Source organism: Heloderma suspectum, chromosome 16 (assembly GCF_057233095.1).
Source record: "Heloderma suspectum isolate Gila_16-S chromosome 16, 16-S_ref, whole genome shotgun sequence".
In the NCBI taxonomy this organism is placed as follows: Eukaryota; Metazoa; Chordata; class Lepidosauria; order Squamata; family Helodermatidae; genus Heloderma; species Heloderma suspectum.
In genome coordinates, this window is record NC_139473.1 from 4248702 (window position 1) to 4275706 (window position 27005).

The 27005-nt window shown below is 52.6% G+C and overlaps 1 protein-coding gene across 2 annotated transcripts; it reads left to right on the forward strand.

Moving 5' to 3' along the window:
* Positions 1 to 243: 243 nt before the first annotated feature.
* LOC146334866 (multidrug and toxin extrusion protein 2-like) lies at positions 244 to 26262 on the forward strand. 2 transcript variants are annotated; one of them, XR_014786118.1, is made up of 18 exons: positions 244 to 492; positions 6840 to 6941; positions 7640 to 7708; positions 8895 to 9043; positions 10210 to 10252; positions 12109 to 12153; positions 13159 to 13256; positions 14470 to 14567; positions 15521 to 15634; positions 16907 to 16974; positions 18527 to 18635; positions 19194 to 19269; positions 21206 to 21275; positions 21753 to 21885; positions 22785 to 22879; positions 24112 to 24184; positions 25076 to 25656; positions 26035 to 26262. XR_014786118.1 is itself a non-coding variant. In XM_084822597.1 (17 exons), exons 1-17 carry the CDS (start codon positions 334 to 336, stop codon positions 25300 to 25302), a joined length of 1728 nt encoding a protein of 575 aa, XP_084678723.1. In that variant the 5' UTR covers positions 244 to 333; the 3' UTR covers positions 25303 to 26262. The 2 variants fall into 2 exon arrangements, 1 of the variants encoding a protein (XP_084678723.1); XM_084822597.1 differs by having other exon boundaries at positions 25076 to 26262.
* Positions 26263 to 27005: the final 743 nt, after the last annotated feature.

A 27005-nucleotide genomic window follows, 5' to 3' on the forward strand; every position in this document is an offset into this window, starting at 1 on the left:
GGCAGGGCTGCGCGCGGGCGGGCGGGCCGCCCGGGTGGGCTCTGCGCGCGAGGGTGGGCTCCAGCGCCCATCGGCCTGGCCGGCGGCGGGGGACGACGGGCGCCGCAGCCGCAGCCGCACGCGCCAAGCGCCAGCGGCGGCGCGGGCTGGGCGGGGGTGTCCCCGGCGTGCGTCACAGGCCGCTCCGCCCAATGGGGCCGGGGATCCCCGCGCCGGGCCGCGCCCCGCCCCGCCCCGCCCGCGGGCGCCCTGCAGCCCGCGGGACGGGGCGGCGGTTGGGCTGCAGGCGGGCGGGAGGCGCTGTCCCGCTCGCTCTGCGCCGCGCCCGCCGCCATGAGGCCGGCGCCCGCCGCGGGCCCGGAGGCGAGCCGCCCCGCCGCGCCGCCGCCCTCGCCCTCCCGCTGGGCCCGCTGCGGCCGGGCCCTCCGCCGCCTCCTCCCCGTCGGCGCCGCGCGAGAGGCCCGCGAGCTCGTCCGGATCGGCGCCCCCGTGGTGAGGAGGCCGGCGGGGGCGGGGGCGGGGGCGGGGGCGGGAGCGGGAGCGGGGCGGGGCGGGGGGGAAGAAGGAAAAGAGAGGAGGAAAGGGAGAGAGGAAGGGAAGAGGAGAGGAGGAAAAAAGGAGAGGAAAGGGAAAAGAAGGGAGGAAGCGAGAGAGGAAGGAAGAAAGAGGGAGGGAAGGAAGGAAGGGAGGGAGGGAAGCAAGAGAGGAAGGAAGGAAGGAAGAGGGAGGGAGGGAAAGGGGAAAGAAGGAAGGAAGAGGGAGAAAGGAAGCGAGAGAGGAAGAAAGAGGGAGGGAAGAGAAGGAAAAGAGGAGGGGAAAGGGAAAATAAGGGAGGAAGCGAGAGAGGAAGAAAGAAAGAGGGGAGGGAGGGAGGGAAGAGGAGGAAAAGAGGAAGGGAAAGGGAAAAGAAGGGAGGAAGCGAGAGAGGAAGAAAGAAAGAGGGGAGGGAGGGAGGGAAGAGGAGGAAAAGAGGAAGGGAAAGGGAAAAGAAGGGAGGAAGCGAGAGAGGAAGAAAGAAAGAGGGGAGGGAGGGAGGGAAGAGGAGGAAAAGAGGAAGGGAAAGGGAAAAGAAGGGAGGAAGCGAGACAGAGGGAGGGAGGGAAGGAAGGAAGTGAGAGAGGAAGGGGGAAAGAGGGAGGGAGGGAGGGAAGAGAAGGAAAAGAGGAAGGGAAAGGGAAAAGAAGGGAGGAAGTGAGACAGAGGGAGGGAGGGAAGGAAGCGAGAGTGGAAGGAAGAAAGAGAAAGAAGGAGGAAGGAAGGAAGTGAGAGAGGAAGAAAGGGAGGGAAGAGGAGGAAAAGAGAAGGGGAAAGGGAAAAGAAGGGAGGAAGCGAGAGAGGAAGAAAGAAAGAGGGAAGGAAGGAAGCAAGAGAGGAAGGAAGGAAGAGGAAGAAAGGAAGCGAGAGGAAAGGGAGGGGGGAGAAAGATCAAGAGGCAAAAATGGGAGGGAGAGAGAAAGAGGAAAGACAGAAAGAGGGAGAAAAAGTGGCATGAGGAATAAAGGGGGAGTGAGGGGAATAAAGAATGAGGAAAAAGGGGAGAGAGAGAGAGAGAGAGGAAGGGAGGAAGAAAGAGAAGGTAAAGGGGGAAGAAAACGACAGCCATAAGGAGGGAGGGAGGGAGGGAGAGAATGACAGCAAAGGACGAATCAAGAATAAGAAAAAGAAGGAAATAGGTGGAAGGAAACAAAAAAGGGCAGAGGAAAAGAGGAAGGGAGGAGAGAAAGGGCCGATGTGAGGAAGAGGGAGGAAAGAGAGAGAGAGAGAGAAGGAGGAAAGCAGGCAAAGCGAGAGAAAAGAAGGAGATTCTTTCTGCGGAGGGGAGAGGTGGAGGGGGCTTCCTCCTTCCACGGCCTTTATTTAGTGACGAAGTCCGCCCGTTTCACTAAATTGCACTCGGTGATACAGACTCCCCCCCCCCACACACACACTTTGTAGTTCTGGGCCAGATGCCAGAGAAAGTGAGACCCCCTTTTCCTGACCCTAAATATGCCCCTGGGGGAAGGAATCCTTTGCCCAATGTCCAGTTGTATTGGAAGGGGGGTCTCCGAGAGGGTGAGACATTCCCCCCTGCTCAGATTCAATTCCGGGGTTGGGGCAAGGCATGCTGTGCTGGCTAGGGACGATGGGAGTTGGGGAACTCTGCAGTTGAGAGCCAGGGAATAGCATAATGGCTCACATGTTGGACAAGGGCTGCAGGAGACGCAAGTTCGAATCCCCACTCTGCCGTAATGAAGCTCACTGGCTGTCCTTGGGCAGTGGGCATCTGGTTGCTTTTTCTCAGCCTAGCCTACCTTGTGGTGTTGTTGTTGTTCACTGCCTTAATTTTTTTTAAAACACAGTATACAGGCCAGGGGTGGGGGAAACCTGTGGTCCTCCAGATATGGTTGGACTACAAGCCCCATCAGCCCCAGGCAGCCTGGCCAGTGGGAGTCGTAGTCCAACAACACCTGGAAGACCACCGGTTCCTGACCCCTGCATGGCCATGGTGGCTGAGGGCCCAGTCAAATGTTAGTTCTTAATAAAATCAGGCAAAGTCCTCTTTTTTCTTTCATGTCCTGTAGAAAGGATGCCAGTAATTTGTGGTTTTGCGGGGTTGAGTTTTCAGGATCAAGGGATGAAAGATGGCCAACAAAAGCATCAACCTCCTTCCCCTCCTCTGGCCTGCCCCAGCCCCAAAATTAAACCACGCTAGGAAGTTGAACAAGCCAAATGTTGCCCATATTCCTCTCATAGTTGTCATCGGCTCGGAGTGACTGTTCGTAGTGGTGCATTTCCTGCGGGTCGGCTCCCCCCACACACACTTTAGCATTCATAGAATCGGCCTTCCACAACATGATCTTGTCCTTGCCCCAGGACGGACCTGCGCCGCCGCCCCCCGTCTCCCCTGGCTGATAAGGGAAAGATGCGGTATGTGAGCCCAAAGATCACATCCTGAGCCTCTTTATGGCTTGCAGGAAGCAAAGTACACATTCATTGCTGGATGCGGCATTGGGGAGGGTGTTGCACTGTCCCACAGGCAAAAATCCGACATGTGTGCGAATTTGTGCGCGCAGGAACTGAAACGTTCTTTCCAGACAGCCGGATCAAGTTAACTGGTTCTGACAAGGAAGGATCACCTTTTTTGCTCCTGTATTCTCGTTGTCTGCTAAAAGAAAAACACTGACACGACTCTCTTTTTAACAATTAATACTGATTGTAATAATTATTAATAATAATAATAATTCCCCAGTTTTGCAATCTCAAAATCATCCTGGCCCTGTCCTTCTGCTCCATCGACTGCTTTACACATTGGAAAAGCTTCAAGGCTGGGTTGATCGAAAAGCCACCTTGCGTGCGCTTGAGTGTCCTATAATTTTGGACATCGTAGATTTCGCCATTTCCACCGGAGCCATTGGAGGCCTTCGGTGCAGCCTGCAGTGGGTGCCCAAGCTGCCCCCCACCCCCAGTCACCCTGATGTTCTGGCGTCTTCAGCACAAGTCAGCTCCTGACAAAAATAAAAGATTGTCCGCTCCTGCCTTGAGATGTACCCTGAGGTATTTAAATGTCAAACCTGATTCGACTAATACAGGTTTTTCCAACTTGGACTACAGTTCCCAGCAACCAGCCAGCATGGCCAATGTGCCTGCCTTAAAATATACCTCGAGATATTTAAATGCCTGATACTGATTCGACTAATGCAGTTTTCCCCAACTCGGACTGTAACTCCCAGCATCCCCCAGCCAGCATGGCCAATGTAAACACTGGCATTCTCTGGGGTCTCAGACAGGGGGTCTTTCCCAGCCCTGCTTGGATAACGGCAATCGAACCCAGGACCTTTTGCAGGCAAAACGGGGGCTCTACCACAGACCCACATGTCTTCATCCAAAGTCAACCCTGCCAAACTTTGGGATGCTCCCAGGAGCACTGCTAAGCATTTAAAAGGTCCGGCAAACTGATACGGGGCTGAGGACCCATAAGCCCCTGGATGTTCCTGTACCGAGTTGATCTTAAGTGTGCATCTGCTGGCTGCCTGACAACGTTGGTGCATGGCTGAGGGGATGATCCATTCCTCCAAACTGAAACAAGCTGGTCTTTTGTTCATTATCCCTCCGGAGAACATCTGACATAAAGGTCGGAAAGTGACCAGATAACCTTTCCTCATGAGAACATTCCAGTACTGCTCACCAGACAAGATCACATGTTTTTGCGGCCTGGGTTCGAGGGAGAGTCTGTGGCCTGGTTGACGGAGCACGTGCTTGGCGTGCAAAAAGGTCCTGGGTCCAAGCCCAGTTTTGACAGGGATTTCAAGTAGAGGGTCCAGGGAGATCTAGTCCAACATAGGGGATGATGGGAGTTGTAGTGCCTTGGTGGGAAACCTCAGAGCAATCCAGCCTGGTGTCTGGTGCCGTCCAGATGTTTTCGACTACACCGCCCAGCACTCTTGACCAATGGCTGTGCTGGCTGGGGCTGATGGGAGTTGAAGTCCATTTAGACCAGGTAGGGGGAAGTTTGGACTTGACAGCAAAGGGGCCAACTGTCTGATTCGGTATATGTCAGCTCTGTCCTTTCTCGTTTGACTGGCTGGGTTTCTCTATTGCCGGGGTGTTGAACCTCTCTCAGCCAGAGGGCTGAAGCCAGTGTTAGAGAACCTCTCGGGGGCTGCATTCCAGTGGTGGGTGGGACCAACATTAAAAGGGGCGGGGCCAGGCCAGAAATACCAGCTTAAGGGCACAACCCTATGGAGATAGGTGGCCGCCTCTGAACCCGGAGGCGACCACCTATCCAATGCAGGGCAGAAGCACAGAGGGGATTGTTCCCTCCATGCTTCTCCTGCCCCGCATTTGTGGCTAGACAGCCGATTTTGGTTGTCTAGCCCCGGGAAGGCGGAGCAGGGGAGGAGGCTGCCGGACGACACGTAGGATGTGTCATACCGGTATTTCTGCTTTCCCCGCCCTGGAACGCCCCCCAGAACGCCCTGTTTTGGCTGCTCCACGCTCCTCTTCTGAGTGCGGATCGTGGGGCTGTTCCGTCCTGCCTGCGAGGCAGCGTGGAAGCGGGGAATGTCGGTTCCCGGAAACCCACTTATCCTATGACCGTCTAGCTGCTGACTAGCGGCCATAGGATTGCTCCCTGAAGCTCTTACTTCCAGGGGAGGCATTTGAACCTTTTAGAAGGGGCGGGGGGACACTGCACAATAGCTGGGAAACCAGTGGCTCACGGGAAGGAGGTGGGGCCCGGGGAAGGGGCGTGACCATCTGGGCAGCCTGCACAGGACAGATTTAATACCCCTGCTCTATTGCATGTTCTGGGATTCAGTATCCTTGCATGTTCCAGCTCTGTTGAATGTTCCAGCAGAGCCATTCAGCAAACAATGTCGCTGTATCGTCAAGTAAGATTCACCTCTTTGCGGGTGAATCCACCCCCCGCCGAATCCATGTATTTGCAGAGGGCGGTTCATGTGTGCCCCTCCTTGCTACCCCGTGGGCAGATAATGAAATACTTCTCTTATTCCTCATCGTCACCTCCGCCAGGATGTTTGTTATGGTGAAATGTCCTAGCCCTAAAGGGGGGAATTCACATATCTCTGGGATGGAGGTTTTCTAGGCTGTACTTGTCAGAGCCTGTTCTAGCTTATCTTGGACTTCTTCCCCACAAGTACAAAAAACACCCATTTGAAGGCTCCAGTTCCAGGTGTTGTGAGCCAACTCAAATCACGCAGGCCCAAAACACACAGGGGGGCGTCCGTCCGGCTCGTAGTATTGTGGACTGCAAGTGGGGAATGGAATGCCCGAAAGTACCCCTTGCATGAAAAAAAACAAAACCCTGTTTGTGGAAAACTAGCTTTTGCTGGCTAAGTGTTTACGGTGCAATGCTAGATGTGGGTAGTCAGTTGATCCTGTATGTACGAAGAACGAACTTGTTTTCCAAGTATGGATCCTTCTGTAGCCCAAATGGCACTTTCTGCATGTGAGAGGGAGGTGTTGGCAGGTTCAGGGGAAACCAAGGTTTGAAGAAGTACTATATATATATATATATATATATATATATATATATATATATATATATTTTCCATTGAATCATGGGCTCACAAAAAAATCTACCACGTATATTGAGTACAGCGTGTAGCTTCCTGAGAATCTTGGCTTCTGATAGCTTTTTTTTAAAGGCATGTTTCTAGCCATTATGATTGCAAAAGTACACGGACTTTTCCTGCTGGAATCTCCAAAGCCAGAGGAGTAGTTCGAATGAGATTTCCTATCCTTGAGATTGAGAGCAGGGTTTTGGTGGCTCCCCGCAACTGGCCAAACCAGAATAAATTGGCAGGAAGGGAAGTAGAAATGGCAGAGTTATGGAAAATAAAAGCAGCAAGGCAAATTTGCATCATTTATGCAGAATTCAGTTTTTCTTAGCATGGGATTCGGATTGCTGTGGCGCAACATTTTAATTGCTTTAGGGCAGAGTACGTGCAACCCTGATTATAGTGTAGCCATCATCTCCCTGAAGCACTTGCTTTCTGCATGCAGGGGCTTGGATTTCTTTACATCGGAGAATAGAGTGTTTGGCTGTGCAGAATGCTGCAGTGGGCTTAAGGGGTCCAATCCAGCGGGCCCATGTGCCTTTTTACCCCCTCTGCACGTCTGAATAACTGAGCTTTCAGTGGGTGGATCTTTTAGCATGTGTCAAATTTGGCTGGAGGTCCCACATCCCTGGGTTGTGGCAGTGCACGAGTCATGTGGAAGTCCGGCATGGTGGCTGTGGCAGCGTCCCTTTCAGATGTGACTGGCCGCAACCCACGGATGGGCGGATTGGGGCCGGTGCTATGGCGGCAGCCTGCTCACTCCCTGCCTTTCTGCCTTAGTTCGTGGCCCAGCTTTTGGGCTTCCTGATCAGCGTCGTGAGCTCCATCTTTTGCGGCCACCTGGGCAAAGCTGAACTGGACGCCGTCACCCTGGCTGTATCGGTACGTACGAAGCTGCCTGACGCGGAGCGTCCACCCACCTTCTGAGAGTGGGGGGGCGGCTAGCTTCGAATTTCATCCCTCCCCTGTCCCATAGAGCTGCCTCCCCCAACCCGGCCCCCTCCAGATGGGGCTGGACTACAACTCCCAGCACCCCCAGGCTGAGGTGATGGGAGTTGTAGTCCAGCCCCATCTGGAGGGGGCCGGGTTGGGGGAAGCTGGATTCTTCCAGGATTCCTGACCGTTGGCAATGCCAGCTGGGGCTGATGGGAACTGAAGTCCAGAGCATCTGGAAGGAAACCAGGTTGGGGAAAGCTGTCCAAGAGGCGGAGTGGCTGACAAGCTTTAAAAAATAAATATACGAATGGTTTGGTTTGGATCCACTCCGCTCTCCCTCCTCCTGCGTCTTTGGAGCTCGGGCTCCCTCTGTTTTCCGACAGCCTCCAGCTCCGCTGAAGCATACGGCCCTTCCTGTCCTGCAGCTGTGTGTCAGAATTCCCCCTCCGCCCTGCCCTTACCGGCTGCTCTGCCTCCCCAGGGCTTCTGCAGCCGGAGCCTCTCGTCCAGCCTTGTCTGAGCTTTCCCAGATCCGCCCCCCCCGAATCCCACCCCTGCCCCTGCAAGGCTAGCCTCCTTCCCCTCTGACTGGCCGTTGTCTGCCTCCGTCTCTCTCTCTCCCTCATTCCTCCTGCCCCTCCTAGGTTGTCAACGTGATTGGCATTTCGGTGGGCACCGGATTGGCGTCGGTCTGTGACACCCTCATGTCTCAGGTACTGTGGCCGCTTTTTCTCCCCCGTCACGGGGCACGTTCTCAGGTGCGGGGGGGGCTCGTCCGCTTGATTCAGTGTCGTTGCTCCCGAACTCATCTTCGCCCGACTCCTGTTCTGTGTTTCGGGACTTGCCCTTCTGGTGATGTCAGAACAGATGACGTTGTCTTATATTTTATATTAATCAAGTAATTAAATTTCTAATCTGCCTCATAGCTAATGTCCTCTGGGCGGATTACAAACAAATCACAAATCTAGTCCCGGAGTCTTTCTACATCTAGATCAGGGTTGCTGAACCTCTTCAAGCCCAAATTCCATTTCAGAGAAGCGCTCGGGGGCGGCATTGCAGTGGCAGGCGGGGCCTGAGGCAAAGGGGCGGTGCCAAAGTACTGAAAAACACTGGCCTGTTTTAGCTTAAAGCCTTTACTGCCCGTAACTAAGCTTCAGGAGTTGCATTTCAAACTTTTAGAATGGGGGGGATATAGTGTAAAAGCTGGGAAAACCACCAAATGCTTGGCGTTCGGGGAGAAAGAGGGCACTGCCATCTGGAGAATCCCAGAAGGCTAGACTTGGTCCCCAGGTCTGATGTCCCCGCCCTGATCTAGGTAGGCAAACTGGCCCCCTCTGATGCTCATGGATGATGGGCGTTTTCATCCAAAAACTCTTGCGGACACTGGGGGTGCCTTCTCTTGATCTTGATCTGCCATCCAGAGCACGGGTGGGCAACCTGTGGCCCCTGGCCGAAGTTCCTGTGGCCCTCGGACTAATTTCAACCCCCCCTCTGCATGCGGTCAGTTCAGACTGTCTCTTCCCTGGCACCCCCACTGGGCAGGGAGGAAGAAAGGGAGAGAGACACAAGAGGGGCAGGGACAGAACGGGGGTGATCCCACATTAGCACACAAGCGTACTGGCACAAGTAGAACGAAATCCTCCTACAAAACATCTGCTTCTGTCAACGAGCGGACGACGGAGCAAAAGACGCCCGGCAGCCCTCGGAACACAGACGGAATGGATTTAACCAAATCCATACATCCTCAAACTGAGGGATGACAGGAGAGCTTTTTGCCGACCACAGTGTCGTTTCCTTCCCCACACCTGTATGAGCGAATAGCAGCTGCGTTTGTTTTGCACAGGAGGCAACCTGGTTTCTTTGTTGCTTTAAAGGGGTGTCTGCTTTTGTTTTGGCCAGACGTACGGGAGTAAGAACGTGAAGCGAGTTGGGACCATCCTGCAACGGGGCATCCTCATCCTGCTGCTCTTCTGCTTTCCTTGCTGGGCCATCTTTATCAACACCGAGCGGATTCTGCTGCTCTGCAGACAAGACCCAGAAGTCTCCAGGTCGGCCGTGGCATCTTTTATTGGTGCTTTCCATGCATGTGCGCGCACACACACAGGCTCCTGTGACAAAGATCTTGGGGACGCTGCATTCCATCTTCGGCAGTGTTTTGCAGAAACAAATCCGCTCCCCCTGTCCTGATGGTTTCATTTGATTTATTTATGTATTGCACACTCTGGGAGAGAGCGGAGGACAGGAAGGCCTGGCGTGCTGTAGTCCATGGGGTCACAAAGAGTCGGACACGACTTAACGACTGAACAGCAACAACCGCCCAATAGCCAAAGCTCTCTGGGCGGTTCCTGACAATTAAAACCATAAAATACAAGATGAAAAAATACAGTATACAAATGTAAAAGTTTAAAACTACAGCGCAAACAAAAAAATAGTAAAGTTTCTGCCCTCCTGTTGCCTTCTGAATCAACATCAAGTTTCTAGTCCTCAGTGCTTTGGCTCTCTCCCTGACTTTATGTGTGGAACTGTGTGTACATGTTAAAATGAAAAAGAAAAAAAAAACTCCAGGAGATTAGTGTCATCTATGGTGGAAATGTTCCTTCGCTTGAAAACACTGGAGAAGAATGTTAGGTTATGAAATTCCTTTGGACCTGGTAATTGTTCTTTTGAACTTTACTGAGGGGTCAGTAATTCAAGAGGAATTAGAGTCTTCTATGTTTGTGCTGCTAGGCTATTGCACGTGAAGAACTGGAGATCTCAAAAACATCCCTCTGTAAAAGATTGGTTTGATAAAATGTAGGACCTAACATGATATCTAAATTAACTCTTTATATTAGAACAAAACAAAGCAGAGAGCTGTGGAATACCTTTTAAGAAAAGTGGAAACTTTTATTGATTATTGTAAAAAAAAAAATGGGCATATCCCAAAGTGAAATAGTATTTCTCTACTTTCTTGTTGAAAGAGTATATATTAACAAAAATGGGTATATATTTGTAACGTTTATCTCCCTCGTTCAATTCAAGTTAATTTTTATTGCTTATTTATTATGATTTTCATTGGGGGAATGCTGGGGAATGCTGGGAGGAGTTGGACTTTTTTTTCTGTCTCAACATGCATAGGATCGTGCCCTTAATCTGTTCCAGCACACCTGCCCTTTATGTTCTGATCCATCCTGACTCAAGTGAAAAATAAAATGCCGTGATGTCTCTCTTGCAGGTTAACCCAGGTTTATGTGATGATCTTTATCCCTGCTCTTCCGGTAAGTTTTCTTCTTCTTCTTCCTCCTCCCCCCAGGACTGGGATTATTTAATCTTACATTGCTAAAAATAACAGTCTTCCAAACCTGTCACTGCTGTATTCCCATGGGGCGGGGGGGTGTTGCATGGTGGTGGTGGGTGGAGGGCAACCTGGGGAATGCTGGAAATCCCTGCTCTGGAGAGACTCAGGCTGCATGAGCACCAATCCAGGCAGAGGAGGTGGATTTAATGGGGGGCTTTTGGACTATAATTAGGCACCCCTACAACTCGGCATCTGCCCAGTTGTAGGGCAGTTTAGTAGGATCCAAGCCATCTCAAGGCAGGTGGCTGCAAGAGAGAGGGCCTTCTCCGTGGTGGCACTCCACTTCTGGAATAAACTCCCCAAACAGGCTTACCTGGCACCTATGTTTTTATCTTTTCAGCACCAGGCAAAGACCTTTCTTTTCTCCCAGGCATTTTTGAGACCTAGTTCTAGGTTTGATCTGTCCTGGGCTGTGTATGGTTTTGCATTATTTTGTCTTTTATCCTTTTAAATATTTGCATTGTATTTTGTATTTTTAACTGTCTTTTAAAATGGCATTTTAGTTTTTTTACAGGTTGTCATCTGCCCAGAGCACATCCGTTATTGGGCAGATTGGAAACGTACTAAATAAAATAAAATATGATCTCAGTGCATTCCTGCAGCCAGTCAGAAGTGTCAGGGCTAATCTGTCCATATTCCGAGACTCGGAGTTCTGGGTGCATCACCGCTCGCAACCCGTTCTGGATGCAGTTCTGCCACTGTTTGGAGACAAACAGATGGGCTCTTTTTGGAACCTGTTGGGCCAGGGACAGAAACTCAACCTGGGTTCCCATACATTTCCAACAGCCGTTTGAAAGTGCAAAATGTAGCCGTTTGGGGATGTTCTCCAACCTCCCAGCTGTGCAGCCAACCAGTTGCTCCACGTTTAATGGTGCCTTCCCGTGGCTGTCTGAAAACACGGTGCATTCCCCTGGCTGTAAGGAGCAAGCCAGCATATCTCCATAGCCTTTCTCTGTCGTTCGTTCCGGCACGGCCCCATTTACATCCAAAGCAAACAGACTCTCACGGGTTCTTCTGCACCCTGCAGCTCTTTTTTTAGGTGGCTGTTGTTATTAAAAAGGTAAAAAGGGACCGCGGTGGCTTAGTGGTTCAGACGCCGAACTGCAGACTGGAAGGTCGGCAGGTCAGCGGTTTGAGACCCGAGTGCTGCATGACGGAGTGAGCTCCCGTCTTCAGTCCCAGCTCCTGCCAACCTAGCAGTTCGAAAGCAAGAAATTGCAAGTAGATAAATAGGTACCGCCTCGGCGGGAAAGGTAACAGCGTTCCGTGCACCTCGGTGTTCAGTCATGCCGGCCACATGACCACGGAAGCGTCTTCGGACAGCGCTGGCTCTTCGGCTTAGAAACGGGGATGAGCACCGCACCCTAGAGTCGGACACGACTGGTTGGGGACACCAACCAGTTCGTTCCGGCACGGCCCCATTTACATCCAAAGCAAACAGACTCTCACGGGTTCTTCTGCACCCTGCAGCTCTCTTTTTAGGTGGCTGTTGTTATTAAATAGATTTATATACCGCTTATCATATTTTAAAAAGAGCTATAAGCAGAGAGAATTTAAATACATGAAAATACATTGTACTATGCATGAAAATACAATCAAGATACATAATAATTGCTAGAAACATTTCTATAAAACATTGATCAAAACATTAAAACCAGCGCGATGCCATAATTAAGAGACAGGGAAGACCTGAGACAGTGCGCTCTTCCTGAATGAACATGGATGCGGGAGCCATAGCTTGGAGATTGAATCTAACACGGTTTGGACTTTTCGTAGGCGGTGTTCATCTACCAGTTACAGACCCGATATTTGCAGAGCCAGGTACAGACTTGGTTTGCTTTCTTGTTATACTCCAGGGGGCCTGGGAGATTTTGGGGGGAATGGGGGTGACACTAGTTTGGTGCAGCCGTGAAGGAAGGTCATGAAACTCAGGTTTCAAATGACAGAAAATCCAGGCACATCCTAATGCCGGAGAGGAGGGAGGGTCAGTCATGGAATGCTGCTGGCTGGCGACGTTTCCACAAGGGCAATGGATGTTCCATTTGGCAGACGGCCAACCAGATGAGGAAGGGTGATGCACCTTCATAGGAGACTGCTCCCATGTTTCTGCATCAGTAACCCTTCTGGCTGCACCTGCCAGTTGGATGGAGGCATGGCCAGACCAATCACTGCTACACAGAGACAACGGGCACCCTCCTGTGTGTATAATGCGAAATGGGGGTTTGCCCAGCTGAAAAGGCATCCATCTGCGTCCTCAGCAGAGGATGAATATATCTGAACAGTGTTTTGAAAAGGTGGCTACGGGTCCCCGGTGCTAACGAGAGACACCCGGACATGGCTGCTGAACCGGCATCGGAGATCACGTTGTACATCGGCAGTGGTCAAAATTAACACTGGGGCTACGGAACACGTTTTCTGTTCTGCTTTGAAATTGTTAGGCGTGGTTTTGGAGCAGGAGATGGGAGGGGGCCAGGCGCTGGCTCGCTCAGAGGCTCAGCAAGGGCACAAGGCCGGGTGAAGAGAACCCCCTTTGCAGCTTCTTGTTTAGGCTCTGTGCTCGCAGAATAACACAGTGGGCCACTAAATACTCCGGGGGGGGGGGGAGGGGAGGAAAAAAACAGGAGATCTGCACCAGGTTCTTTTATTAATCACTCCCCAAAGAGAGGCATCGGAGGCGATTCCTCCTCGGTTGGAGAATGGGGGCGTAAACATGGCAGCCTTCCCTGGGCATAGGAATAAGTAGGTACAGCAGGGATAGCACCAATCACCTGCCTTGGTGGTGTTGCATGCTGACATTCCTCTGTTATTTTTTCCCCTGGGTTCTAGGCCATCCTCCTGCCCCAGGTGGTGACTGGCGTGGTGGCCAACATCTTGAATGTGGTGATGAACGCCGTCTTCCTTTACACATTCAAGCTGGGTGTGGTGTAAGTAAGAAGGGGTTCCTCTCCCCGGCGTTCCCCGCTCTTCTCGGCTCCGTGGCTAGAGGGGAAAGCCGTCCCTCTTCTTCCCGTTGACCGAAGGTGGAGGGACTTGGTCCAGCTTATGCAGCAGAAGCGCAGAGGGAGGGGAAGGCCACTTCCAAAGCAGACAGCCAGGGCTGCGGGGAGAAGCAGCAAAGGAGAGGGAATCCTCCAAAAGAATCTCCAAGAGTTTTTCCCTTGATAAAGGCCAAGTGTCGAAATGCGTTGGGAATTCAATTGGTGCAGCTGTTTCTTTTTTGACGGGGGGAGGGCGGGGGGAGAACCCTGCTGGAGAGTCAATGGAAGCACAGGGGAGGGGGCCGTAGGTCAGCAGGGGGATCACACGGTTGCACATGCAGAAAGTCGTGGGTTCAGTTCGTGCCGTCTCAGGTTTAAAGGATCAGGGAGCCAGTGGAGGCCGCCCCCCTCGTTCCAGTGGCGTGGGAAGTCTCAAAGTGTTCTGTCCAGAGCATAGGGTGGTGGTGCGGGACCCCTGTCAGCCCGGGGGCTGAATGCCATTCGGGAGGAGCTTCCGGTGGAGGGTGGGGCCACAGGCAGAAGGGGCGGGGCCAAAAATGCCAGCCTGTTTTCTCTTAAAGCCCTTCCCGCCAGTCACTGGAAGCCTTAGGAGAGGCGTTTCCACCTTTCGTGATGGGGAAAAAACTGCCCCAAAGCCAGGTAGCCACCCAGCCATCGGTGGTTGGAGGAAAGGGGCGTGGCCTGGAGGGCCAAATTGGCACCCTGGGATGGCCAGATCTGGCCCCTGGCCCTGAGGTTCTGCCCCCCCCTTACATGCACGTGGGTCCCATTAAGACGCAGAGGGTCTCCCACATTCCCGAGTAAATCCAGTTTAGGGTGCCAGGCCTTCCCTGCGATGTGGGCACTGCGGATCCAGCGCCGTTTTTGGCCAGTGATGCCCTGTGCGATGGCGGATCTGCTCCTGCCGTTTCTCTAGCGACAGCCGGTGTATACATCATCTGCTTTAAGGTTTTATTTGTGTTTTTAATTTAGGCTAAGTTTCTGGCTCTCATGATTATGGCAAATTATCCTTCTGCCGCCGTGAAAACCAAGGTGACAGAATGTTAACAAAGTGGCCGGCTTAAAGAAACCCAAATGCAATTCTCCTTCCCTCTCTCTCTTTCTCTCTCTCTGTTTTCTTTCTTGCTCTCTCCCACAGGGGTTCTGCTTGGGCCAATACTCTTTCCCAGAACTTGCAGGCCGTCCTCCTCTTCCTGTACGTGTGGTGGAAGAAGATACACAAGGAGACCTGGGGAGGTAGGTAAAGCCGGGAGATTTTGACTCAGCAGGCATGATACTTTGAGAGGGAGGGTTAACCCCGTTGTGGCCTGCTGGCAAAGCTGGCTGGCATCCCTCTGATCCATACAAATTTCTCCTCCTCCTGCTCTCATGAGGAGGTAGAAAAGAGAGGCATGTAAGGAGAGCCATGCTGGATCAGACCAAAGGCCTGCCGAGTCCAGGCCGACCGTGGGAAGCTCACCATTTATTTATTTATTTGAAGTGTTTTCATGCCAGTCCTCAGCCAGTGAAGCGACACACCCCCGTGCTGCAACACTGTGTTTCAGTTCCCGGTTCTGTTTGTTGGCTTGATTTATTTGGGAAGCTTTTCAGCAACCCGAGCTGGGAGCAGTGCTACAGGGCCGCTTCAGTTGGGTCTAGAAATGAATCCTTTGATTCAAACTCTCTGAAGGGTTTTTATGCCGCTCCTCATCCCAAAAGGCTCCTCAGAGCAGCAGATGCAGAGTTGGTGGAAGAAGGCAGCCCCTGCCCCGCAGTTTGACAATCCCAAAAGACACAACACGCAAGGAGAAAGGAATGGGGAGGGGAGAGGAAAAAGAGCCATTCCTTCGGCCTGCTGGAATGGCTGCCGGTGGTCCCAGCTGGGGGACGGAGAGCCTTTGCAAGGGAGGCCTTTCAGCGGGCAGGAAAGCAGTGCGTTCCTCTCGCTCAGGTACCCCAGCAGCTGGCCTACTGATACAGAGGTGGAAAGGGCAGAACAACCAATAAGGGAGCCCCTTGGCGGTGATAGTCCAGGGTGGATCAGGTGACTGCCTATAAAAACTTCCAGCTCAGAACCTGGAACCACATGGGCTCTGCCCACCTCCCCTGAGGCACGGTAGCAGGCGGCCCCAATGCTTGTGGGGAAAAGAGGACCAGGGGATGTTCCGGGCGTCCCCAGGGGGTAAGCCTCTGCCCCTCTTGTTTTGCAGGCTGGACACTGGACTGCTTTCAGGAGTGGGGCTCCTTCGTCCGCCTGGCTTTCCCCAGCATGCTGATGATCTGTATCGAGTGGTGGACCTTTGAGATCGGGAGCTTCCTGGCAGGTGAGGCTTTCGAGGGAGCGTGTGTCCGTCCGCTTCTCCTCTCTCGTCTGCTCCTCTCACCGAGCTCAGAGGCTGGGGTTTCTGCTCCGTCCCACTTGAACTGCTGCAGGCGAGGTGGTGTAGGACAAGCCCAGTTTAAAGATGAGGCATCTCGTTGCCTCTCTGCATGATGTCCTGCTCGGGTCCTTGCCTCATTCGTATATGCCTCTTCTGCAAGCATGTCGTTCTGTGGCATCTCTGCATCAGGTTTTGTTGGATCCATCAGTCACTTCTGACACAGCCCAATTGATTGTACGTCTCTGTACGAGTCACCGTTCTGGCCTACCCTCCTTCCCATTGGCCTCTGCTTGGGGCAAAACGTTCTGTTGTGTCTGAGCATCAGGGACGAATAGCTCTGTCAGTCCCTTCCGATGCAGAAGAATTCCCTGTCCTCGGTAGGTGGGTGCCTGCTATGCGTCAGTACACATTGCAAATCTGGCTTTGAATCCTTTGAATCGGCCTCTGCTGTGGCCCGGCCTTGGATCTGATCGGTTGATCTCCCCTGATGCAGAGTTGCCGCGGAATGACCCGTGCTTGTGAGGAGGGTGTCCGTTGTGTGTCGACGAGGAGTCACTGCGCTCGATGTGCCTTCTGGAGAGCGGTGACTCGTGCAGTGTTCGGTCTCCTCCAAGGATAGGAAGTCTCCGAAAGTCAGCCAGCTCGGGTGGGAGAATGAAGAGGGTCTCCAGAACTGAGGGGCAGAATAAGTTGTGGTTCAGGTTAGGGGTGTTGAGAAATGCTAGAGTAGCAGTAAATCTTGACCTGTGATGGATAGGCTGGAATCCGGAGCTTCCTGGCAGGCCAGAGTTTCGGGAAGTCGTGTCTCTCCATCAACCCCCCTCTCCCCGGTTCTCCTCTCTTGGCGCCCCAGCTTGTGGCCTGAGCGTTCTTGTATTGACTCCCTGGGTCACCTGATCTTGATGGGCCAAAAAACCACAGCGCCTCTTCCTGCCGCTATCAGGGGTGGCGCTGTGGAGGCGGCTGTGGCCTCCACCCATAACCGCCCCGGTGACACAGAGAGTCAGGCACCGGCTGCGAGAAGCCCCTGGTTGACCTCACTGACACTTTACACCCCTTCGGACATGCTAATTCCCACTGGATACGCCAGTTGTCGAGACACCAGCAGGTGAGAACCAGCTCCAAACCTCTCCTCCTTTTGCATCTGATAAATGCTCTGCTTTGAATTATGCGCCCACATGCTTACTTCTTTTTCCTCTCTCCATCCCTCCCAAGGAATGATTAGCGTAGTGGAGTTGGGAGCTCAGTCTATCATCTATGAACTGGCCACCATCGCGTACCTGGTAAGAATACGCGTGGCCTTCTGCGCTGAGTGAGACCTTGTCGGTTTTACTGTGCCTGCGTTGCCGTTCTCCGTCTTGGTGCAGTTTATCCCCTCTGACTTTCTGCCAAGTAAATGCTCCGAGAAATCCACATTTTCCTCCAAATGACTAATTATTTCTCATTTTCAAGGAAACATTATTATTAATATTATAATTATTAATATTATTAGTACTGGTATTATTGCTAATATTATTATTGCTAGTGTTATTAATATCATTACTACTAGTATTATTTTTAATATTTTTATTATCAATAATAATAGTAATAATAATAATTGTTCCCTGGCTTTGGCATTCCCTTTAATTCTGAAGTTCTCCCTTCCCTACATTCAAAGAACATAGAGCAGTCTCCTAGATGCAAGAAAGATCCATCATGCCCCCAGAACCCCGTTTCCAACATTTAGTATTTCTTGATTGCATTCATGGGATGTTGTCGTGTCAGGGCTGAGCCATAAGGAGTGTGGTCAGAGGGGGAGCCAGGAAACAAGAGCCAGGAGATGTGGAGCCAAGGGGCAAAGCCAGGCGTCGGGATGGAAGGATGCACTGAAATGCACAGCGCCACAGCTGGGAGGAGCTGTAGTTGCCCAGGCAGAGTCCCCGGCCCAACAGAAGTCCTTGATAGCCCTTCCTGCTTTGAGGGCCCGATGGGTGGCCGGCCAGTGCATAAATGAGAACACTTTACATCCCTTGCTACAGATATTCACACTCTGCTAACCTTATGCTTAGATAACAGCAACGTGTTGAACGTGGGGCTGCCTTTAGAGATGGTCGGGAAACTTCCACTGGTCCAAAATCAGATGGGGCAAGATCCTTGACCGGTACTGGCGGCCACAGTTTTTCGTCTGCACTGGCCACCAGTCCGTTTCTGGGCTCCCTTCAAAGTGCTGCTTTTGTCCCATAAAGCCCTGAACAGCTTGGAGCCAGGTTCCCCAAAGGATCGCCTCCTTCCATATTTACCCACTCCGGACCCGAAGGTCGTCTTCAGAGAGTCTCCTCTGGATGCCTTGATCTTGTGGATCTGTTTCCCCCCCCACACCTTCAGGCTGTGATCCTAAATCTACTGACTAGGGATGAAGCTGCACTGAATACCGTGGGTCTTGCTTCTGAATGAACATGCATTGGGTTGGGCTGTGAGCTGCCTTTCTCCCCGCTCCCCTTCTCAACTAAAAAGACCCCAATACTTTTCAGCCTTCGAGGGGAGGTGCTCCAACCCCTTGATTGCTTCAATGGCTATTTATTTATTTATATATAGTATTTTTATCTTGCCCCTCAGCCCCCAAAAAGGCTCCCAGAGAGGCTGGTATATAATCAGTAAAACAAGACAGTCCCTGACCCGCAGGCTTACAATCTGAGAAGACACGACACGCAAGGAAAAAGCAATAGGGAGGGAAGAGGAAAAAAACGGAGTGGTCTTTCAGCAGGGCTGGTGGGATGGCCCCATCCCATCTCCCTCTGCCTTATGATTCCGCCTGGCCCCCCATTAGTGCCCCCACTTTTTTTGTGTGTGCTCCAGCTGCCGCAAGGCATGAGCGTGGCCTGCAGCGTCCGGGTCGGCAACGCCTTGGGAGCTGGCAATGCAGAGCAAGCCAAGAAGTCGTGCATCACGGGGCTCCTGTGCACCAGTGCGTATGTCTCTTTAGGGCTTGGGGGTGGGCAGAGCTCTCTTTGCACAGCAGAGGATGCTTAAAGGGGCAGCAACTCCTTGGGGGGGCTGGGCAGAGGGTACTGGGGATGCTTCCAGGTTAGGCAGTTAGCTGGAGATGCCAGAGGTTGAACCTGGGACCTTCCGCATGCAAAGCTGGGGCTCTGCTCCCTCTTCAAAGTAACACAAGTTTCCAGTCCTCATGTTCCTGAAAAGAGGCTGATTTCAATAGGAGTGCAGGAAGAAGAGAGCCAGTGTAGTGTAGTGGCGAGAGTGCTGGACTGGGAGCCGGGAGATCCAGGTTCTAGTCCCCACTCGGCCATGGAAGCTCACTGGGTGACTTTGGGCCAGTCACAGACTCTCAGCCCAACCTACCTCACAGGGTTGTTGTTGTGAGGATACAACAGAGAGGAGGAGGATAATGTCAGCCGCCTTGGGTTCCTTGCAAGAGGAAAAAAGGCGGGATATAAATGCAATAATAAATAAATAAATAAATAAGCTCCTGTCCCTGTCATCTCTCGTTTTTCTTTTCTCCCAGGCGTCTTCGCTGTGGTGTTTGCCGGCCTCTTGGCAGCCGTGAAGGATGTGGTAGCGTGCATCTTTACCAACGACAGGTGCGTCACCTCAACAGCGGCTCTCTTCCTCTTGGAGCGATGGGGCCCTGCTTGGTAGCCTGTAAGAGATCAAGGAACTGAATAGTTTAGAAGAGGGGTCGGCAGCCTGCCACCCTCTAGATGTTTTGGACTACAACTTCCACAATTCCTGACCATTGCATCTGGGGCTTATGGGAGTTGTTGTCCAAAACATCTGGAGTGCACCATGTTGCCTGTACCCTGGTTCAAAAGGCTCCCCTGGTGAGCCCAGGGTACCCACCAGTCGAAGAGAGGGCCGCCCACTGTATCTCTGCGATTTTATAACTCGGGCCTTGCCTCATGCCTCCGCCGAGGGTGGGTAGTCTGCTCTGTCTCCACGTTGGGCGTGATTGGATCAGACACTCTCTCCAGATGCAGCTGAATTACCCGTCCGTGGAGGAGGAGGTTGCCTGTTGCATCTCTTTGTGAGTCACGTACATGCCTCATTCCCAGACTCAATTGGGCATGTAAGGGGTGGGTGCCTGTGCGGGCAGGTTAACTTGTGTGCTTCCGCTCTTCAAAACATTTCAGGCAGAGGAGCGAAGTGTCCCGCCAATACAATTAAGAACAAGATTGAATGAACACGACTTGATTTAACATTTTTGTCCTCCACCCCAGTGCAAGAACACAAAGCAAGGTCGAGTGGCATCTCACTCACGGCCAAACTCCAGCCTTGCAAGCTATTTATTCTACTCAGGTTTTGTGAAGGGTGAGCTTGGCTCGCAGAGGGGCTGAGGTCCTGCAGTGAGCATCGCTTTGATCTAGCACAGGGGCGGGCAAACTTTCTCCCACAGAGGGTAACAAGAAGCAAATCGGCTGCATCTGTGGGCACGGACGTGGTGCAAGTATGCGCAGGTGTTCACATGCGTATATGTGCTCACACACTCTCAGGTGTGTGCATATACGCCCTTTCCCCCTCCCATCTCAGCATGCAGGAATGGGGGGATTAAAGCTCCCTTCCCTCTGTGCCGAGATCACTTCCTCTTGCATGATTTAAATGGAGAAGAGGGCTAGGGAAGGGCAAATGAGCGATCTTCCAGATCACGAGGACTCTCCGAACACCGTGCTGCTGCTCTTCTCCTGCCCAATTCCCACTTGCGATCGCTGCTTGCTCTGTGCGAGTGGAAAACTTGTGCCAATCGAGCAGCGAGCCAACAGATTTGCGCATGTTTCCCCAAATTTGCGCAAATTTCCTCCCTAGAGTGAGGCAGGGCTGATTCGGTCTATGGAGGAAATTTGTGCAACTCCAACTGGGGACGAGACGAGTGCAAGCGCATGTTTGACAATTTAGGAATATTTTTGGTAAACACCTGCTCGTCCCCGCGTTCAGAGCTTTGAATGGGGCACGCTAGCATGTTTTGTGAACAAAAACAGAATTCTCACACATCCCTGAACATGGCGCACGGAGATGAGTCTTCCCTGTGCACGACCCCTTCCCACTGAAATTGCGCTCCTGACGGCCCACCAAACCGCTGATTGCACTGGGGAAGCGTGGCCGTGCAAGGAGAGTCGTCCCTGCGCTCCCGTCTCGTCACAACAGCGGTGGCAGTGGTGACATGGGGGGGGGTTGAAGGGGCTGGCGATGGCCGCTTTGGCACCTGTGGCAGGGTGCATGGGAGTCCTTTGAAGGCCGCATAGGGCCCGCCGTTTGCCCATGCGCAACCCATCAGCTCAGGTTAGGGAAGGGGCCTTTCCATTAACTTGCCACGGAGCCGACCTTTTGGAATGTCATGCCTTGATTCGAGGGAACTGGCCAGTTCTTTCGGTGCCGGCCCTCTAGTTGTTTGTCTGCCTCCACTCAGCCAAAAAAGTGCAAATGGTTGCGCCTCTGCTCTTGCCTCCTGATTAAACAGCGCTCCCCGCCTGTTCCCACTTGGGTGCAGCTGGGTGTTTCACTGTTGCCTTTCCTCCCCGACAGAGAGATCATTGCCTTGGTTGCCAAAGTGATGATTATTTTCGCCCCCTTCCATCTCTTTGATGCCATCGCGGTAAGTCTTTAAAATTCTTCTACCGCTAATAAATGATAATAATAATATTAACAAATGATAATAATCCCTTCATGTTTAAATATTGCATTAGTGCTTTTTTAGATCTTTGTGCTGCTGCTGGCTTATATCTTGGTTTGTACTTGATTTGTTTTATTCTGTCTACAGTTTTTATAGTATGTTTTACTCTGTCTTGTATTTAGTGGTTTTTAAGTTTTGAGTTGTGAACCACCCACAGAGCTTGGGCTGAATGGGGGTGGGGTGGAGTGGGGTATAGAAATGTAATAAATACAATGAAATAAATAGGAAACGTAGCAAGTTTCTAGCCCTCATGGCTACAAATATGCACCCGAAAACTGCCCGGGAATTGCAGCCCAACGCATCTGGAGGACCGAGGTGGGGGACTGCTGCTCTAGCTGCTATACCACGCTGCCTCTTGTTGAACCGTTATCATTTTAACCTGTTTGCTCTGCCCTCTAGGCCACCTGTGGCGGGGTGCTGAGAGGAGCTGGGAAACAGAAGATCGGTGCCATTGCTAATGCCATTGGCTACTATGTCATTGGCTTGCCCATTGGGATCTCGCTGATGTTTGGGTTCAAGCTTGGAGTGATGGGTGAGTGTGGCTACAGCTGGAGCTTCCACTTGGGAGCTCCCATCAGGCCTCTTGGCTCCCTGAGATCCTGATGGGTGTAACGGACCAACGGCAGAAGGTTTGTGTCGCTGTCTATTAGGAGGCGAGATAGTTTTTGGAATTTTGAGAGCATCACTTGGTTCACATGATCAAACAACCCATGGGACCACCCCTGTTCCTGGATTATCGTGACATGCAAACCTGGAAACTCTGGGTTGTTTAGGGGTTAACCTACTCAGCGTTAACCCATGGTTTGTTGTTGGGTTAACTCTGGGTTGTTCAACCCCTAAGGAACCCAGAGTTCCCAGGTTTGGACATCCCGATAACAACCCAGGAACGGGAACTCTGGGTTGTGTAGGGGTTACACAACTCAGAGTTAACCCAACAAAAAACCATGGATTAACTCTGAGTAGTTTAACCCCTAAACAACTCAGAGTTTTTGGGTTTGGATGTCACAGTAATCCAGGAACAGGGGTGGTCCTGTGGGTTGTTTGATTGTGCAAACCGGGTGAGGCTCTCAAAATTCCAGATGTGCCCACTGAACCAAAAACGATCTTGCTTCCTAATAGACTGTGACACAGACCCCCCGCCATTGGTCCGATACAGAAACAACCCAGGAACAGGGGTGTTTCTGGGTCATTTAGGAAAGTGAACATGGGCAAGTGGCCCATAGTAAGCTGTGAGTTAGCCACAGTTAAGCTACCCACGGCCAGCCGTCACATGCGGACCAGGTCAGTGTCTTTGACGCTCTCGTAGGACGCCTGGACATCGGGGGTGGGTGGGGGATGTATTTATTTTGTACACGACAGAAAAGGAAGAAAAAAGAATCACTCTGACCTCCCGAGCAGTTCCCTGGAGCGCCTTCCCTGCTCTCCTTCTAGGCCTCTGGACCGGTTTGATTGTTTGCATCTCCCTGCAAGCAGCTTCTTTCTTGGTCTTGGTCTTGCGTGCGGACTGGAAGCAAGCCGCCGAGGAGGTGAGTCCCCAGAAGGCGGCTCTCAGGTTTTTGTGCAGGGCCAGGTTCGGCACCCAAGGCGGAGGGCTGTGGCTCAGGGGGAAGCCCTTCTGCTTGGAGTGCAGAAGGTCCAGGTTCAATCCTTGGCAGCATCTCCAGGTACAGCTGGGGAAAACTCCTGCTACAGACCCTGGAGTCAGCCTCGCTGCCCTCCTTCCAGCTCCAGGTGAAGACCTGTTTCTTCTCCCAGCATTTCAGCTTCCTAGTCGTTTAGGGTTGGTGTTTGAAAACTGTATTTTAAATCTCTGCATTGCTGCTAGGTTTTATTCTGGCTGTACTGTTATATTGTGGTTTTAAGCTTTCATAATTATATTGGTTTATGCTGCGCTTTGTGGTTTTAATCTTTGAGACCCACCCAGAGAGCTTCAGCTATTGGACAGGATAGAAATGAAATAAATAAAAATAAAATAAATGGCCCTGGGTTCTAGTATTTTTACTCCACTCTGAGACTTACAATCTAAAAGATAGGCACAAAAGGGAGATGGGATGGGGAGGGAGGAGGAAAAAAGTGAATTCGAGCACCAGGTCTGGAATGTACACAGTTCTTTTAAGGCAGCCTTCCCCAAACTGTTGCACACCAGATGGGGGTTGGACTTAACTCCCATCAGCACCAGCCAGCATGGCTAGTGGCCAGGAATGCTGGTAACTGAAGTCCAAAATATCTGGAGGGCACCAGGTTGGGGAAGCCTGCTGTAAGGAAAGGACCAACTGGGATGGAAACCATTCACGGACAGCAGCAGCCCGATGGAGCTGGTCTCTCGGCAGTGCTGACGGAGCAGCCCTGCTTCCCTTCTTTCCCTCTGCCCTGGCTTTTCCACGTCTGTTGTTATTGTTTTAATTCAAAGTTGACGGATGTGTTGCTGGTGGGATGATTGAAATGATGAGGGCTAGAAACTTGAAAACGATGAAGGCTGGGAAAAAGATGAAAGTGATGAGGGCTAGGAACAGTTTTTAATTTAAATGTGGGGTTCTCAGAATTCTGTTCTCAGATTCTAAGTGAGAAGGTGGGGTGGGGTGGGGTATTTGCACACTGGGGGGTATCCAGAGGTCCTGGTTATGCCGGTTGAAGGATGAGTACATTTGTCTTGACTGAGATGTTGTTCAAAGTCCAAGCTGTGACGGTTGACCCTTTTTGTGATTTTCAGGTAGCCCTCCTAAGGCGTCTTCTTCTTTTTCTCCTCCCCATCTCCTAGGCTCAGATCCGGGCCGGACTGACAGCCAGGACCGGCGCTGACGATGCTGCTGCTAACAAGCCCGTGCCCTTAGGTATCTTTTAAGGGGGGCGGGGGGGTTGAGCGGGGCTGGAGAGTGGGAGCCTGGCAGCGCTTGGAAAGTTTGCCAGAGCCCACCAACAAAGAGGCTGGCGGGGGGGGGGGGGAATGTGACAGAGGACACCTCACCTAGCCCCCCGGCCCCCAGAAGCTGGAGCCGGCCCTGCAAAGGGCTGTGCTGCTGACCTCGCCCCCCCCCCCCCCGCAAAGGGGAAGTACCACCCACACGCATGGGGCTCTACAGAGCGACAACAAAGATTCAGGTAGGATTCTGCCTGCAAGGAGCTGAGCGTCTTCAATAAGGTGCAGAGCGGGAGGAGGAGGAGAGCCATGGGAAGAATACGCGTTCTGTTCTAACACTTCTAGCAGGAAGCGGGTATTGTTTGGGTGGCGGCGTCATGATTCCCCCCTCCCGCGCTTACATTTCGGGGGGGGGCAGTGACTAGTCTTTCTGCTTATGCCCTGGGGCTGGCCGATGGCCAGGAGGAATTCTCCGCCCCACCCCCGGCTGGCCATTCCATGGAACGGTTGCTCTCCTTTTGAAACGCGAAGCGCTATGCTCGTTTCTTTTTTATCATGGGTGGCTGAAGAACAAACCGTTCCTGGGAGGTTGGTGCAAAAAACCCAAGTGGAGGGAGACCTGCATTTTAACCCACGGGCGCCCCAAGACTGTGCCCCCAGCCACCTCCTCCCAGCCTGGCTTTTGCGAGGACCATCTGCCACGTTTTATTTAATGCAGGGGTGGGCGACGCCGGGCCACATGCGGCCCCCCGTCCTTTCCGCGGCACCTGCCGCAATGCAGTGGCGGTGATTTCAGCTGTGTGCGTGAGCGGGGGAAGCGGGCTGCCCGCCCCCATCTAACGGCCGGGTTCTCTCTCTTGCATAGCCTACTTCGCCACGGAGGCGGAGGTTCCCAACGGCGACGTGTTCGTGGTCCACGGGCCAGACCACCGGCTCATCCCGCCCAAAGAGCCCCCGCCCCTCGTCCTTGCCCCGGGCACGGATGTCCTGCCGGGGAAGGAGCTTGTTTGGCGCCGTGGGCTGGCTCTGGCGCTGGCCGTGTGCTCCCTGATTGCTGGCGTCCTGATCCGCCTCCTTCTGAAGAACGGATAGGCGTCTCAGAGGGACGGCGCTGAAGGGGTGGTGTGCGGGGGAAGCCCGGCCCGGCGAGAAAGAGGCAGCTGGGACTTGATCGGAAAGGCGTCCCGGCCTGTCTCCTCTGTGCACAGAGAATCGCTCCTCCACGCAGAGGCGAGACTGCCGCATCACAGGCCAGAGCCTCCTTGGCTGGAGGGAACCGCTCAGCGGAATCCACTTTGTTGCCCGACCGTAAAAGGGCTATAAAACAGAGCTCAGGCAGAACTGAGCATCTCCGGCTCACGGTCGCTGTTCCTTCATTCCTCTGGTTGTTCAAGGCGTTTATTGGGTGGTTTGGTTGGGTGGGGAGGGGAGGGGGGGACAGTTTCCGCCAAAACCAGCTGCCTTCTTCCTTGCCACTCAAATCCCTTCAACCTAGGAGTGCAGAATCTCTGCCTCATGGGCATAAGCCATGCTGCACCCCAATCTGGCCATGCAGCCTCTTAGGATTCCCCCAGGGGCCGGGCTCATACTCCAGGCCCTGCCTGCTGGAGGAATCCTCTCGGGGGGCATCCCCCCACTGAAATCGGAGAGAACAGAGAGAATTCCCCCGCTGGCGGACACCAACAGAGGAAGCCCCACGGTTATCTCCAAAATCAGATCGGAGATAACGGTGGGGGGGATGTGGGGCAGCCTGCCTCCCCCCTCACCACCCATGCCTTATATTTCAAAACCGGGCTGCAGCCATGCAGCCCCCTCCCCCTGGAGGCAAACGGAAAGCCAGCTTCACGTCATCGGACTCTAAAAACAACAGCAACACAGAGTTTGCTGAGTTACGTAGCCTCTGCTAGGTTGCCTCCTCGTTTCCCTTGAGCGACCATCTCTTGCCAAATCTGCTGTTTCTGTCTGCGCTGGTTCCTCCCCCCCCCCCCCCAGATTCTGTCTTTTGGTACGGTTCAGGGTTTTTATGAATTAAAATGTTTTCTGAGTTATTTTAACTGGTCGTGTGGTTGGGTGTCTTCTTTCCTCCTACTAAGCGCAATTGTAGCCCGGGGAAGGCGATTTGTGGCCCTCCAAATATTTTTTGGCCTACAACTCCCGCGGACCTCACCATTCGCTAGGGCTGATGGGAGTTGTAGGCCAGAACACCTGGAACAGGGATGGGTTAACGTAATTAAAGGCTCCTGTGCGCTCAAACCCAGGAAAGATTTTGGACTCGGTCTCAGTTCGGGGGTGCCTCATTCCGCCCCGCTTTTGTGCTGGGTGTGACTGCAGCAGCACTCCCAGCCTTTGGGGCTCAGTCCACGTTTGTCCCCATCGATGACATTTCAGTCTTTCCTTTGCCTTGGAAGAAGAAGTGGTGCACAGCCGGTGAAACACAGGAAGGCAAAGCTGTTCAAAATATAAACACAGGAAACAATGGCAACCGGCGTAAACCCCAGATAAAAGCGAGGGCTGTAAAAGTCAGCGGAAGACTGCGTAAGGGCACAATCCTATGCAGGTTTAGTCCGAAAAAAGTCCTACAACTCTCAGCGTGGGACATGCTGAGAGTTGTAGGACTTTTTTTGGTCTAAACCTGCATAGGATCGCATCCTAAAAGGAATAAAATTATAAAAGCTGGTTGATCCCGCAGCAGTGCTTCCTGCGGCCACTGGGTGTCGCTTAAGCCCCATAGGCAGCCTTGCTTGTCGCCTCTCTTGGCAACATCTGGTTTTGAAAGCCAAAAATTTCCCTAGCAA